General features: G+C 42.4%; 1 protein-coding gene across 1 annotated transcript; it reads left to right on the forward strand.

The window, feature by feature from the left end:
- Positions 1-5,711: 5,711 nt before the first annotated feature.
- On the forward strand, positions 5,712-15,764 carry crk (v-crk avian sarcoma virus CT10 oncogene homolog). Its single transcript, XM_010733258.3, has 3 exons — positions 5,712-6,271; positions 7,025-7,614; positions 12,209-15,764. Exons 1-3 carry the CDS (start codon positions 6,052-6,054, stop codon positions 12,344-12,346), a joined length of 948 nt encoding a protein of 315 aa, XP_010731560.3. The 5' UTR covers positions 5,712-6,051; the 3' UTR covers positions 12,347-15,764.
- The last annotated feature ends 520 nt before the right edge of the window (positions 15,765-16,284 follow it).

A 16,284-nucleotide genomic window follows, 5' to 3' on the forward strand; every position in this document is an offset into this window, starting at 1 on the left:
GGGAGGGAGAAGGAGGCACAGAGCAGAGGACAGCGGACAGGAAGGAGGGCAATGATGGTGGAGGACGAGGACGACACGCAGAGCCGCTCCTCCCGCCTGTCCTGCTCCAGCCAGTCACAGCACTCCTCTGGAGCCCTCGAGCCAATAAAAGCGGAGGAGGATGACTTAGATGAGATAACCGACCAATCAGACCACTTGACCTGATTGCCGCTCCCTGCTCTGCTCTGCTTCTGTTTCCCCTCCTGTGTCGAGTCCTGTGTGGAAGGAGGCGAGAGAAGACTTTATGTCCTGCAGAGGCTAACTGAGCACGCTCAAAGTCAAATGGGCTGCAGCACTGGAAGGATGTAATCCATATGAACATGCTACTCGATACTCCTTTCACTGATCTGAACTGTGGCCAGCCAATGCAGGTTCAGATCCTGGCAGAGTCACAGCTGAACTCAGGTGACTCTTGGTGACTGTATTGAGAAGACAATCCACAACAGGACGTCCGTTTTATCCTAACTGTCTGTTGTTTAAAGGATGCTAATGCATAGAATAGACTGATTAATTATAATCACATGAGGCTTTTATGTATAAAATGTTCATCTTTATTCAGGTCCTTTCCTCCTGGTAACCCTGCTAATACCTACATGTGCCTGTGACATGTCCCGTTACTGGTTAAGAGTGTGTGTTGAGACATAAAAAGAGACAAGAAAAACATACATACACAGACTAGTCAGGGCCCTTAAAACCTTTAGAAAAGTGTTTTTGCCAAAAACTTGGAAGTGGAAATGGATAAAACGCTTCCCTCCCACGTACATTGACGACGATCCAGATGGATCAGAAGATAGACAAGAATCAGAAGTCGAGCCAACAGCTTCGTGGAAATCGGTTTGTCTCTTAAGACATGAACAGATGCATCGTTTTTTTAAGTGGAGGGGGAGATTAAATTAGTTATTTGCTGAAACCAAAAGAAAATAAGCAACTGATAAAGAAAAGGATGCAGCAAAGGCCTGATGATTGTAAGGAGTGAAAACAGTAACCGCTGGAGAAGGAAATGGGAGCCTGCTGTGGCCTCCATGTACAGTGGATAGATAGATGTGATAAACTTATCGCCATGTGTCCCAAAGCGAAGTGCTGAGGTATCAGTTGAAATATTTAATAGCCTTTTTTCCTCATAATCCAGGTCAAGTTCCACTCCATGGTACTGTACACTAGTGTGCGTCACATGCTTAGCTAGTCAAGTGCTGTGTTTATATATAGGCTGCAGCTATGATCACATTCATGTACGCCAGGTTAACAACAAATTATATCCTTATGCAGTATGTAGCTCTTACCCGGCCTGTGCTTTCCATTCATGCGTCACTCATAGCCCATCCAAAGCTTTAAGAAATAAGCAGTATTTTTGGATGTACAGTATGTATATATATATATATATATATACACACACACACACACACACACACACACACACACACACACACACATATGTATATTGTTTTTATCTGTGCAGGGGTGATTGTTCAGATCGTAGGTTAGCTATTTAAAGAGGAATACCACTCAATTCAAGGATTCGTTTCAGTGATCTGGGTAGTGCAAGCAATATTGCACCTGAATATTGTTTAAAAGCTGTTGAAAGAAGGTGAGCCAGACTCTTCATTTGTGATATATTCTAAAAAAAAAAGCCTGGAGGACTTTGTTGAGTATTAACTTGTACAGAAGCGAAGAAGAGAAGAGTCTCATCCTAAAGTAGCTAAAGATGAATAAATGCATAAATGCATTGCAGGTCGGGGATATATCAGCATCTCAGCCTGCTGCATTCATTTGAACCATCTTATTCTGCCTCTTGCAAATCTTCTAACTTAATGGATAAAACTAAATCCTGTCCACCTTAGCTGTTGCTTATTTATGCAGAATTTCCCTCAGCAGACGATTGACAGATGCCAGATTTTTATTTTACTCCATTATTATTTTCTGCTTGAAGGATAGATTACCTATTACTTCTGAAAGGATTTGCATAAGACTTTGTGGAAAGGTCAGTGAGTGAACATGGTGAGAATCCAACATGTAGAACGAGAATATCTTGACAGTTGCATAGAATTGGCTGAGGTACGCATTTACTGAGTGACAGCCAGTTCCCTAGAGTATCAGAGCAAAGCTATTTTTTCTCTTATGTCCATAAAAAGTCATACTAAATGCCTCTACGGTATAATGTATTTGCCAATTGGTCATTAGTCTAGAAACAAGGAAATATGTTTACTCTTCGTGGTCCTACATTGTTATCTGTCTCTGTAGAGGCCTCTACATTATGTACCTATCTGTTGTGTCTAGTGAGTGAGACAGCCCTATCCTCTGACCTTGGTTACCATAGCATTATCAGAATGGTGCATGCTTTCTGTATCTCAAGGAGAAGAAGTCAGTGTCCCTGTAACAATAAAGATTTAACACTGTCCCTACAATGACCTAAAGACAAGAATATGCTTGTCGCTATGTAACCTTCACATGTGGCACACTCGAAATAGAAAATTCCCTTGCAGACACCACAATCAAATGTCTGAAAAGGAGACCTTACCTAGTAAGGTATTGAAATAAATGGATCCCATTAGGCCTAAAAACAAGGCAAGCAACCATTTAAAAGTTACATTTCAAAAAGTAGACTTCACAGGGAATTCAGAAATTTGGTATTGCACATTTAGCAAACAACTAACAAATGAAGTAATCCCAGTTTTGTAAAAGGTTTTTGCATATTCATATAATGATGATGAAAATAAGTGCCAGTCCACTTAATGCCACAGTCTGTTTAACCTACCTGCCACTCGGAAGCTCTCCATACAGCAAACAGTTCCCTTTCACGTCACAAACTCAAGCTCGCCTGCAGACGTTCAGTGGTATTACACTAATACAGCTAATTACAAAGAGAAACTTCCCTTTAAGCTACCATTACAATACTGCGTTGTCCCTGCAAAATCGACTGTCCAAACAGCTCAGTACAACGAACCCTTTAAACAGAGGAGGATGGGCTGTGATGCCAAACACTGAGTGCATCACATTCACAGTTAATGAAACAGAGGAATATTGTCCTTGAAAGCGACAGTGATTTTCAGCTATTATGAGGTTGGAGGACATAAAATATCGATCTTTGTAGAGTGAGTTCAGATTGTGACGTGAACATTTTCTATACCATCAACTATTGGCCAGATCACTGGCTTTAGATACAGTGTGCAGTCAGTGGTTGGACTTGATGTTCAGGGTCAAACTGACTCACGTGACTTCATCACCAAGAGCTCTCGTGAAAGCTTATATACTCTATTCTCAGGTTTTCTGCTCACTACAGTAACAGGACTCCTTCTGTCTGCAGAGAGAGACAGTCGGGTGGACGGTGCAGATCAGAGTTGTGTGTTTGTAATGTGCTGAAGCCATGCACTTCTCTTGTCCGCTTTTATGTTAAGGTCACCGCAAATCAAAGCAAAGAGATCACAACGGGAATCAGTCGACTTAGATCTGGGATTTTAATATGAAACCTTTTAATCCGTCACTCGGTGTCATCCACGTTTGATATGAAGGATTCAGTGCAGTTTGATCTCGAACAGATTGCCTTCTTGAAGGACTTTTGGAGGATTAAACTGAACCGAGGTTGTGGTTTCTAAAACCGTTTTCAAAGATGGTCTGCCCTAAAAATAATAAAGTGTGTTTGCAACATTAAATTATTTTTTATTTACTACATGGAAAGAAAACTTGAACATAAAGATAGATGAGGATTTGGTAAATTGACCTCACCCCTCTGTTTGTGTTGGTATCAGTTGAGAATATTGATCAAGCTCACATATGCCCAGCTTTACTTTATTCACTGCACAGTCATGTTAATAGTCTAATTCAAGTGGTAGCCACATTGTTGTTTTGTATTATTGTTTGGTATTTCTTTTTTATTTAATTTTTCTCCAGAGTTCTTTGTACATCTATTTTGGTCTCTTTGTACAGCGGTGTGGCACAATAACTGAAGACTCTCTCACTTGAAGCATTCATAGCCCCTATGAATGCTTCAAGTGACCAATGACTCTGCTGATATATTGTGAAAGGACAGGAGTATCTGTAGCCTTGGATTTTTCCTCTTCTTCTATGTATTTCTCAGTCTACAATATACCTCTGTATTATTCTCTATACAGTATCTTCTGTCTCCCTCGAAAGCTACCATGAATTTTTTATTTGTACGCCATTTTATGGAGGTGATCCATTTAGAAGAATGCTCTGTGCATTCACTTACAGGTGATATTGTAAAATGTATAATTTTCCGTTACACTATGGACCCCAATAAATTATATGATTTAAAAAAAAATTCTGGCTTTTCTTACTTTTGTGTTTAAATATTATGACTGCTGAGAACTGTTTGATTTGTAGGCATCAGCTACGTTCAATGTGTGTGGGCTCCCAAAGAGCAGCACAGACAATACAGACCCCGATGTGGAGGTGAATCCATTAGCTAGATATGAGAAATGGTTCAGTCTTACAGGATTTCCAGTTTATCGTGGCTGAGAAGTAAGTTATCCTCCAATGTTTCTCCAGTATGACTTTAATGACTTTTTTTTCAACAAGTGTGTTTTTAAGAGAAAATTATCACACTACAACAAATAATACAGGTGCAAAACATAACAATCACAGTAAGGCTCACCTTCAGTAAGGTAAACTTAAAAATCCAAAACAAAACAAAAACAAACAGATAAACATACTAAATACATAGCAATACTCATTTGTTGATGTTTGGCATACAAGGGGAGCATGCCTCCAATGCTTTCTTCCCCTCTAAGAAAACCATAAAAGATCTCCACATACTGTCAAAAATGGGATATTTACCCTTTAACGTAAAAGAGAGTTCTGCAGCCCAGACACTAATGCTTGGTCTAGTAGTGGATTTCCAAGATTTGGCTATGGTATGTTTAGCTTGTAACATGCAAAAAGTAATCATACAACACACTGCATTAGTTACAAATTATAAATCCTTTATAAATTGCGCCTTGTTATAAAGTGATAGAAAGAGAGGCATGAATGTGGTTAACACAGTATGTTGGTTTGAGTCAGTGAAATTGTGTCCTGGTTTCTGTCTGCAACTACAATAAGATTTCTATTTACAAAAAGAGTGATTGTTCTGACGGTGGATTTCAAACCACGTGAGTTAGGTGGGACAATATTAATTCTGTAATGATTAAGGCTTTTTAATAGTGTTTGACTGACACCTAGTGGCCAGACTTGCAAATTGCAACCGGGCTGTTATCTCTGGGGTCAAATATGTCAGACATATTTAAAAGAGAGATTCACAATTCTCGTGGAAACAAATCACAGTGGGAATTTGTGTAAACAATGTCATTACAACACTGCCGCTGATCTGGCGCAATAATGTGGCAAGCTGCACGTTTCACAACAAGCCACTAACGTGAACGACGAGACGCGTCAAGCTGAACGGAGTTCAAACAGGAAGAGCGGCTCGCTCACTTTGTCTACAAAATAAAAGCACACCAATGTGTCACTATTTAAAGAGAAAATTCACAGCCACGTTTTTCATGGCAAATGACACAAAGGCTCTAATAGAGTGTTTTCCACATGTTGTTCTTATATTTAGTTTACTCTGTCTGACAGTTTAAGTACGTTTACAATATAACGCAAAGTCGAGCGAAACGGAACTTCCTCTTGTACGTTGAGACCAGCTTGTCTCACATAATTATGACATCACATCCGGTGAGTGGGGTCTTTTTTTTGTTTTCCCGTATCCGCCATTTCAGTTTTTGAAGTTAGTTGTCATCGGTCGCTGGATTGTGGCTGGAATTCTGCCGCTCAAACGCATTTGTGTGATAATTAGAGCTCACTTCCGGCCACAAACCAAACGAGAGTCGTTTTTGTCCCCCGGCTGTGGCGCTATATCGGCGGATTGATGTCCAGACGGATAGCCGCGGATGTCGCCTGTTTACTAAACGTGCTCTAGGCGCTAAAGTTTTTGTATGAGTTGAAGGCTTCGCTTGTGGATAACGGGAGGGAGAGAAGGGAAGGCCCGGTGAAAGCCTCGGCTTTGGAGTGGTTATCATGGCCGGAAATTTTGACGCGGAGGACCGCGGCAGCTGGTACTGGGGTCGGTTGAGCAGGCAGGAGGCTGTGTCTCTGCTGCAGGGGCAGAGGCACGGCGTGTTTCTGGTCCGGGACTCCATCACCAGCCCCGGCGACTACGTGCTCTCGGTATCAGAGAACTCCAAAGTCTCGCATTACATAATTAACAGCATCAGCAACAACCGACAATCCGGTCCAGGTAAGATAACGGAGGGGGGCTTCAGAGAGAGAGGGGAGGAGGGGGTGGGGGCTCGGCATGTGGAGGTGCTGATGTGACCGTTCTTGCATGGCTTGCACCAAAGGAGATGCGCAATAGTGCTTTTTCTACTCTACTGTGGAGAATTACGACACATTAAAACATGTCTGTTGAATGTTGGCGTCTGGTCTCAAAGCAGTGCTCGGACAGACAAGTCATTATTTACGATCCAGCACGTTGTTTCAATAAATCATGGAGATTGAGGCACGTTTTTGTCCCTGAAACACAGCGCGGTGGGCGGTAGCAGACGTGTAAGTTCAGGCCTGGTGCACCTTTCAGCTGAGCCTCATTCACCAGCTGAGCCTCGGAGAGTTGTAAATGTGCAGAAGTCTGTCATGTTGCCAGCTTTTAATAGACTTTGACCAGACGTTGCACCCTGCCTCGGCTGGGTTTTTCCTTTTTTTTTTTTTCATCCTGCAGGAGAATATCTGCTGTATTTTCTCATGCTTTATCCAAACTCCACAGATCTGTCATTAAAAGGAACAAAACGAGGGAAGAAATGTCAAATAAGGAAACAGAAATCCTTCCTGGTCATTCTGGAAATCACCTCTGTCGTGCCTGGTGGCATAAATAGACAGATCTTCCTCGTATGAACATGCTAGAGCGGGTTGTGTTTGGAAGATGATGTATCATTCTGTCACTTTCTGACGTTTTTTAAGTCCTGTCTTGTTTTTTTTGTTTTGTTTTTTTAATCAGGTTTGGCCCTTCCGAGGTTCCGCATCGGTGACCAGGAGTTTGACGCTCTCCCTGCTTTGCTAGAGTTCTATAAAATCCACTACTTGGACACCACCACCTTAATAGAACCCATCAACAAGTCCAAACACACCTCCTTCATCAGCGTCGGCCCCGGCGGAGCTCCACCACCTCGCCTCGAAGACGAGTACGTCCGGGCGCTTTTTGATTTCCCCGGCAACGACGAGGAGGATCTCCCGTTTAGGAAGGGCGACATCCTCCGGGTTCTCGAGAAGCCGGAGGAGCAGTGGTGGAACGCCCAGAACACTGAAGGCCGGGCGGGGATGATCCCTGTGCCGTATGTTGAGAAGTACCGACCGGCGTCTCCGGGTTCTGTGGCGGGGTCCGGGGTGCCTGGGGGGCCGCCGGGAGGAATGGGGATGTTAGGGAACTCTGATGGCTCTGCAGCCCAGCCCGGCGCTCCGCTGCTAGGAGACCCCAGCCAGTACGCGCAGCCCACCCCTCTCCCAAATCTCCAGAACGGACCTGTCTTTGCCAGGGCCATACAGAAGAGGGTGCCCAATGCCTACGACAAGACTGCCTTGGCCTTAGAGGTAAATATAGATGTGTGTGTGTGATATATGTTCTTCACTCCGTGTATCCTCTTAACATGTGCTGGGCGGGAGGGATGCAGGAGTGGACTGAGGACGGAGCTCGCATTCTTGTGCTTTCTTTCCCGTCGTGCTTGTGATCATTTCTTCCTCAGCGTTTGTTGAGCAGGGTGAAGAGGAATCAAGGTCAGAACACGCTCAGTCTGTTCTCTCCATATTTTATCACATAATCAGTCATTAAGTGTCTCTCCTGCAGAGATCAGTGTCACGGCGACATTTCACTTCAATCTGCATGAAGTCCATCATTTTTATGAACTCACCGGCTTCATCTTTCTGGACTAAACTTGTGTCCGAGTCCCCTCCCCTCATTTTTCTAACATGATGGGGTATCCCAATATGAAAACTGCCGCTCTGCTCCCTGCTCACGGCGGCCGGGCTGTTAAACTCTCCGGAAGCGAGAGCGGGGCTCCCACGGAGCAGGTCGTTGGGGGAAGGAAATAGTTTGTGTTTGGGAACAGGACCGTTTCCTCTGGTCTCTGTGAAGCCAGGAGTCAAGCTGAGCCAGGAGTGAGACTAGCAGGCAGGCTATAGTAGCAGTACGCTCTTGTCTCTCCTGCCCTGCTAACACTGAACATACCAAAGCACGAATCAGATCCGTCCATAACTCTATGCACTTCTTTTGTCTTTTGTTGGAATCCCGACCGTTTGTCTTTCTCCAGCTCATTTGTCAGCCATGAAGGCTTAAGTTTGCAGAGGTATATATGACAGGTAGGTCTTTTGTATAAGTTGGTTTCTGCCACCCCCACCTCAGGTAGGCTTTTCTGTCGTTGACCTGTGTGAGGTTACATGTTTTCTCCACTCCAGTTGGCCAGAAGTGACTCAGCAAGGCGGTACTGGAAGGTTAATAATTAGCTCACGTTTCCTTGACTCGACGTTTTCAGAAAACCTTCTGACTGTGAAGATCACTCTTTATCTTCAGTTCACGAAACTAACTTCCAACCATTATATACATTCTGTGTCTTAATAACACCTCCAGGTCTAAAACACTGCATCCCTCTTTTCTCGTGTGTTTAGGCTATGTGTTATTTCTAGAGCTGGGTATCATTTAAAAATTACAACACCAGTACAGATCCCAACAGAGTGCTTTAGTCAGTAACCGGTGTCGAAGAAGCCATTGTTCTTGCAAACACGGTGCAGCTACACCCTGACGTTATCTCTGTGTTCGAGGTGCTTTATCATGTCGCTCAGGTGTAGTATAGCCATGCTCTGGACATGCTGAACTGCCATCAACTGTGTAGCTGTGCTGTATGTCGCTGCAGCTGTGGACCAAACACGCATTAAATCAAAGAACGCTTATGGAGATTGTCACAAGTAATAGTTTTTGTACACCTAGGTCATGGGTCAAATGTGCAGGTACCGCAGGCTGGAAAAGTTTCAATGCTACTTGTCACCGGGTCTGTTGTCTTATTGCTGCGATAATGATATTTTCGACAATATGACCTGTATATGAAATCAATAAACCAATATGAAATCCTGAGGAATGTTTTTAGTTCAGAGCTCAGCAGCTTCAGGTGCTTCTTTTTGAGGTGGTGAAATAAGTTTGTTGTGTTGCCCCCTTCTGTTGTGACAGTCATCTTGCACTTCTTATTGTCACTTTCAGCCATTTGAACCATGCCAGCATCGTAAAGGTGTGGCAGCGGTTATAGAAAATAAAACTGGGCTCAGACTAGAATTCCAGTCTTTGTGAAGATGCATATGGCTGATAAATATTAAGCCATTGGACATAACATGAATACTTGTGCTGTTTTGATCAATCCACTTCAACAGCCTTGGAACGAATGTCCTATTCAATTAGTAGGAACTGGTTTGTTTTTGGCATTTTTCTTGGAATTTGCTTAAACAAATAATAGTGACAGATTAAGTTATTCTTGATTGACTAATCGGTTAATTGTTTCCGCTACGTCTGTGAGGCCAGTACTCTTCAGTTTTCATAGAAGTGTTCGGGCTGCTGCTGTGTATTGCATCAAATTGGTTTGTGGTATTTTGTGATTGACTGCATCACAAACTGCTGTGAGCGGCCTGTGTCAAATGGCTGTGGCTTGTTACATAATGATGAAAAGGTCTGCATGCTCAGAGGTACATTTCTATTTAAAGGATCCTAAATGTAATACCATGGGATGTCCTGAGTCAGTCCTGAGCACCGACATGGGGGCAAATGTCTTAAAGGCATCAGTACCTGCAGAATAAAGCCATATCTGTTCCAGTTTCAGGTACACCTTTGTGAATAACACCTCATTTTACTCTGCTATAACACCGTGACTGTTTCCTAACACGACAGGGAAGAAGTGACCTACAAAGCACAACAAACAAGCCCACGAGCTCCAGCAGACATGCAAGCAGAGTCACTTTGAGTTGATGCTGTCATGTTTTTCAAAGTGAAAGTCAGGCAAGGATGGCGTATGTTCTCTGGTTTCAGGATGTCACATGAAGATTTGTTGCTCATTGTCTCTTGTGATAGCAGATTTAAATAAATTCAGGGTTTGGACTCAAGATTAAAACAAACTATGTTGAAAAAGTCACACACCACTCTTTATTAATCTGATCCACGTGGTAACCTCCATGGCGGTGAACTGAAGCCAACACAGAAGCTCCAAAACCTGCAGTTCCTCAAACGTCCACTTGAGGCTGGCTACAGAACGAGTCAGTCTACATAAGTCCCCATGTTGAAATGTCCAGCTTGACAGCAGAAATAAATAACAACTGTACCGAGAGTGAATTTTTATTGAACTCACCTGTTCTCATTATATTAAGGCTTAAAGTTACTCATAATTAACAGCGTAGCCTCTTTGATTGAAGGGTGGGTGCCATTACAGGCGGCTTGTTTGAGCACCCAGGTTTCTTTCAGTCCGCCTCAGGCCTACTGATGATCCACGTTTTTACCCATTTTTAGAGGCAGGATTGTGAACATGGTGGCAGCCAGAGCCACATACTCTTCAGAAACCTGTGATTGATGTGACGCATACAGTGTCTTTATGCTGTTTCTTTTATACTGTCAGTGATCTCACTGAACATTTCAAGCTATCTTCCAGTTTCCTAAAGTCCATCAGTCAGTCCTGTGACTCATGGATCACCATACATCCTAAGAGAGAAAAACAACATTACGATCCTTTTAGAACACCACATGGATGCAGAAACCTAGAAGAGAAATGTACACGCCAAATACACAATGTTACAACCAACTTTTAAGAATATTCTCTGCTAAATAGCATCTTTTATGATTTTTACTAAATCTTTTCTCAGTTGCTAAAGCAGAATCAAAATGGTAAAATAAGAAATAACCTACTAGAAATAAAAATACAGCCTTGTTGCGCTGCCCTTCTACGTCTTTAAGTTGTGATTTGCTGTTGCATGTGGAGAAGTCATCAATACAGGATACTTTACTGTTCTTCATTTTAATAATTCATATGTTGTTTAGAATAGTTAAATATGTAACGCTGCACACCAATTAGAAGACTTCAAATACACTGTGATCAGTATTGGCTAATACAGCTGCCAGTGATCAGTGATCTGCTTGAAAAATCCTGATCAAAGCACCTTTAATATTAACCATCAAGCCAAGCTATAGTACACAGTATTTTATTTCTTGACTTGTCTCAGTTTAGGTGGTCTTGACTGCAACACTGCCACGTATGGAATTCTACTCCTTCAAGTCTCTTTCATTTAACGAATTTACTCTTCTACTGTTGACCCTAACATGGTGACAACACTTACAATAGTTCTCAGAAAATGGTGGGATGTTTAAAGACGTTTGCTGTGGTATTTTCTGGCATTTTCTAGAACAAATTAATGTTGAGTTAGTGTTCTGCAGATTAGTTGATTGTTAAAAAAAAATAAAAATAAGGCAGCCAATTTAGATGTTACACTAAACTAACTACTGTAGAAAAATGCAGAGCCATTGAGCTGTGGAACATGCCTGAATTGCTTCACTGATTTTCTGTGTGCACTGCTATTATTAAAGTTCTTACATCAGGGACTGACACATCTTTAGTCATGCAAATGCTGCTGGTTACACATTTAACCGATGGAAGGTTGTCGTAACAGGTTATCAGGCTGATACTGTGAGCCCGGCACACAGCTTTAACCTCTGACTGTTCAGTTGTTACCGGCATCGACCTGAACTTTGGAACTGTCTGTTAGTCGTCGTTGTTTGTTCAGGTTCAGTGACACAGAAAGAGCCACTCCTCTCCGTGTCCAGACCAAGAGAAATAACACACGCTGCCACCCAACAGGAAGGCTTTTTAGATTTTAGTCTGTAGAATGTCAGAAATGTGAAAAACTTTAATGCTGACTCACAGAACGAAAGTCCCATCTTCCATTTTCCTAAAGATATTTCATTAACAGTGATATAAAACAGACAAGAGCAGCAAATCCTTGTATCTGGGGGAGTGGGAGCCGGGGATATTTGGCATTTTTGCTTGATAAATGATCAAAAATCGACAGATTGATGATTGGTTTCAGATTTTCCTGCCTTTTCTTGTTTGTAATGACTCCTCACAGCTGAACTCTGACGCTTTTCTCTCTCCCCTCCCTCCCTCAGGTGGGCGACATGGTGAAGGTGACCAAAATAAACGTGAACGGCCAGTGGGAGGGCGAATGTAAAGGCAAACGTGGCCACTTTCCCTTCACACACGTCAAACTGCTGGACCAGCACAACGCCGAGGATGAACTCAGCTGAGAGCGGACGGCCACGCCGCAACCTGGACACTAGTATTAGATCCTTCCTCACCCCTCCCTTCCTTCCCGTTCCCCACACACACACTCACCCGCTCCCCCTCCCTCACATCTGCTCCAGCTTTTACCTGCACCAAGTACAGTTTGAGAGAATCGGCAACAGGCCCTCGTAACACACACACACCCCCTCCATTTCTCTGAATAATCATGCCCGCCCTTCTCCACCACTGACTCGTCGTAACAAAAAAAAAAAAAAGTGGTCACATACTCTACAGCAGAGCTGTAAGCTGAATCTCCGGTTCCATGAATGTAGCAACACCCTTTTCGATTCCTCCCCTCGTCACGTCTCTCTGCTGCGGACACGTTATCAATGCTCACTCCTCAGGAGGCTCCTCACCGCAGAGTTCAACCACTTCCTCTTCCTGTGTTGGAGCCAGTAGATAACTGCTCGGCGCTGTCATTTTTCATCCTCGCCTCCTCCCGTCACCATGGTTACAGCGCCTCATGCTGCATTCATGTCAAATAGGAATACAAATAGGAAGAGTAACAACAGTTTTCATGTGTTTTGTTTTAAGAACTTTGTTTAAAGGAATAGTTTAATAGACATTTTCTTGGAAATATGTTTATTCAGTCTCTTGCCAAGAGTTACATGAGAAGTTTGGCACCACTTTAATGTCTGTACTGTAAATATGAAGGCACTACCAGCAGTTGTTTAGCTTGGCTTTGCATAAAGACTGGAAGCAGGGGGAAACGGCTAGCGTACTCTGTGGGAATCCACCTATGAGCACCGTTTCAAGCTCACTAATCAAACATCGCATCTTGTTTGTTTTAAGCTGCAAAAAACAAAGTTCAGGATGACAGTTTGGTTATCAAGTTGCCAGGCAACCAGCAGGTAATCTAGGAGGTCACTGCACCCACGCAAAAAAATAGTCCCCCGTAACGGTAACCGCAATCTGTAACTATCTGATAGTAAAAAATAAAGTTACATTTGGACAGAGCCAGGCTAGCAGTTTCCCCCCTTTCTTCCAGGCCTTATGCTAAGCTAAGCTACCCGGCGGCAGCTCCATATTTAGCTAACAAACAGGAGAACCGTATGGCTCTTCATCATGTTGGCAAGAAAGCAAACAAGCGTGTTTCGCAGCTATTCTTTTAATCCTGATCAGTTTGTTTCACACTTCCAGTACGGCCATGTGGTGAGTGATATGTTTAGAAAATCACAGTTTCAATACCTGCCACAGAAATGATCCAGATGTTTGCTCAAAGCTGCCATGATATGCAGCATCATAGTTCTCTACATTTCACTCCTGTTTGTCTGAACTGGTGTCCTGTTGGTAGTGATGTCTTCAAGACACACAGGAGCCCTGACTAATATTTTAATTCTAAAAATATTGTTGAAGGATCTTTTGCGTTCATTTTTAGTTTAGAAGTGTGTATCTACCATTGTTCTTATTGGACATGAATGCAGCATTAGCGTGAGATCTGCACATTTAATCACTGAAAGAAATGAAAGCGCTGAGTCAACTGGAGGTGTACAGCCCACCATATATGAAACGGAGAGCAGAGAACCAGCAGCTTGGAGCGACTTCACGTAGTTCTAGATCTAGTCATAGAGCAGGCCCCAGCAGTGAACCTGAGAAACTTCAAAACGATTGTTGAGAGGGGGGGGGGTGAAGGCAACACTACATTCAACCTCTCCACGCCTCCCACCTTGGCTCACCTCAGCCACCCATTTACTACGACCAAGTACCACCAAGTAGTCTTTTGTAAGAAAAAAAAAAAAAAAGAACATATTGTTATGAAATGATGTACTATGTGATTATCATTACATGCTAAGATATTGTTTTTTTGTTATCTTCTTCATAGCTGATTTATTTTTGTCTGGGAGGAAACAGTTTGGATGTACACTTTTACTGCTGCATGTTGGGAGGGAGGGAGCGATGGGTCACTGGTGGAAAAATGGATAAACTGACTGGAGGTGGGGGCTCCACATCTGTTCCACCCCCCCCAGCCCAGCCCCTCACAAGGCCACATGTGTTCTCATTCTGCGTCTGCTGTACACAAATGAAGTCAAACGGAGTGAATGTAGGCTGTCCACCATGTTAGTTAGTGCCGTATTCTCATATTAGTGCTCTGCATTCAGCTCACTGAATATACCTTAGCCGACATCTCGTCAAATGTGTCCAAGGAAAGAAGAATTATTTGGTACCTGCCCTTTTTTTGTTTGTTTTTAGCCTTTTTAATAATCTCATTGCCACCTTGCACCGGTCTGTTCTTTTAATCTTGGGCTCATCCTTTGCGCTTCCTCACATAATCCTGTGCCACACTTTTATTTAAAGCCTTGTCCGTTTATGATGCACGGGCCAACATGGACTTTTTATGTTTATCTACCGTCTGCCATGTCTGTATTGCCAAGAGATGAGGCAAATAGAACAGCAAATTATAATGTAGTCCAGATTGCCTTCTTTTATTTCCTCCAACAACAAAAAAGGTTGTTTTCTGTTGATTGAATCAATCTATTTGTTGACACCTGACAATCATCACCCTCTTGTATCATAATGCAGGCTGGTGTGGCTTGAAGTGTGCGTGCGTGCGCACATGCGTGCGCTGTAGCTTTAGACCTTTGCCAGAGGGAACCTGGGCCACTTTGAATTTGAGCTGCGAGAACTCGCTGTCTCTTCCAAGCCAGGACTTCCTCTCAGATGTCATGGGTACAGGGTTTCTGGCCAGCGCACCGTGTCACCTTTAGGTGGCACTGTAACAGCACACAGAGAGAAAGCTGATTTCTGCCAGTGCTTATGAGATTAAAGGAGATGAAATTTGATTTTTAACAGGATGCACTTACTGCTTTTACACTGAGTTTGCATTGATTCATGCGCTCTTTTTTTTTTTCTTTTTTAGGGTTTTTAATTCTCCTTGATTGCTCCCACACATTAGTTTCTAGGGCCTTATAGCTTCTCCTGACATGGTCTGCCCCACTTTAATTTTCATTTTCAAATTGGCCATTGTCCAAAATCTGTGTTAAGATATTTGCTATTTAAAAACATATGGTTGAAATCTAGAGAAGTAACATTTGTGTTTACTGCCAGCCTTTTGATACAGTACATTTTTCATATCGAGCTTCTTCGGTTGTTCACATACCACACGTGGCAGGTGCTTAGCAACATGAATCATTCTTATAAATTGTCTTGCCAATGAAACCACCAAGAAGTATTTTTTTAGTAGCCCTGCATGAAGCCATTTATTTCCTTTTTTATATGAAGGAAGGGGGTGGCAGAGTGCCAGTGGAAATTGTGTTAATATCAAAATGTGCCATTTTATTATAACACTATATTCTTTCAAGACAATTGAAATTACCTTTTTATTTTCTGTAGCATGTAATGTGTTAATATACTAGTAAATAAAGTCAAATCCATGACAAATGATATGTTGAATGTGTTGACTTTTTAGTGTCTGCTGACTCAGGGAAGCTTTACTCAGCATTTTATAATCACACTCAGCTCAAAAATACAGTCAAGTCTAATATATGTATATGTGTGTGTGTGTGTGTGTGTGTGTGTGTGTGTGTGTACATTCAGATTCATGACTAAAAACCTGCTTTCATTCATGCTGCACATGATAGTTGCCTAGTTACAGAAATCATTGCCATTCATATAACCATGAGGTATTTTTAGTAACGCTGTATAGAGTTATGGGGCTGTACAGTAGGAATGTATCCAAACAAGTTTAAACAGTATGTACATCAGCTTACTATAGCTCTAAGACTCTAAACACACACACACACACACATATATGTATATATGTGTGTGTGTGTATATATGTGTACACACACACACACATATATATATAAATAAAGGTGAAGTTAGGAATCATTTTATTAAAAATAAATATTGTCCTAGTAGACTGTGGAGGAAAGGTACATTGCTGTTGAGTGCTTTCAGTGTT

The sequence above is a fragment of the Larimichthys crocea genome, chromosome VII (assembly GCF_000972845.2).
Source record: "Larimichthys crocea isolate SSNF chromosome VII, L_crocea_2.0, whole genome shotgun sequence".
Taxonomy (NCBI): Eukaryota; Metazoa; Chordata; class Actinopteri; family Sciaenidae; genus Larimichthys; species Larimichthys crocea.

Coding starts and splice junctions, on each gene's coding strand:
- crk (XM_010733258.3), top strand. CDS start 6,052: ATGGCCGGAAATTTTGACGCGGAGGACCGCGGCAGCTGGTACTGGGGT. Junction 6,272..7,024: donor CAACCGACAATCCGGTCCAG/GTAAGATAACGG, acceptor TTTTTTAATCAG/GTTTGGCCCTTCCGAGGTTC. Junction 7,615..12,208: donor AGACTGCCTTGGCCTTAGAG/GTAAATATAGAT, acceptor TCCCTCCCTCAG/GTGGGCGACATGGTGAAGGT.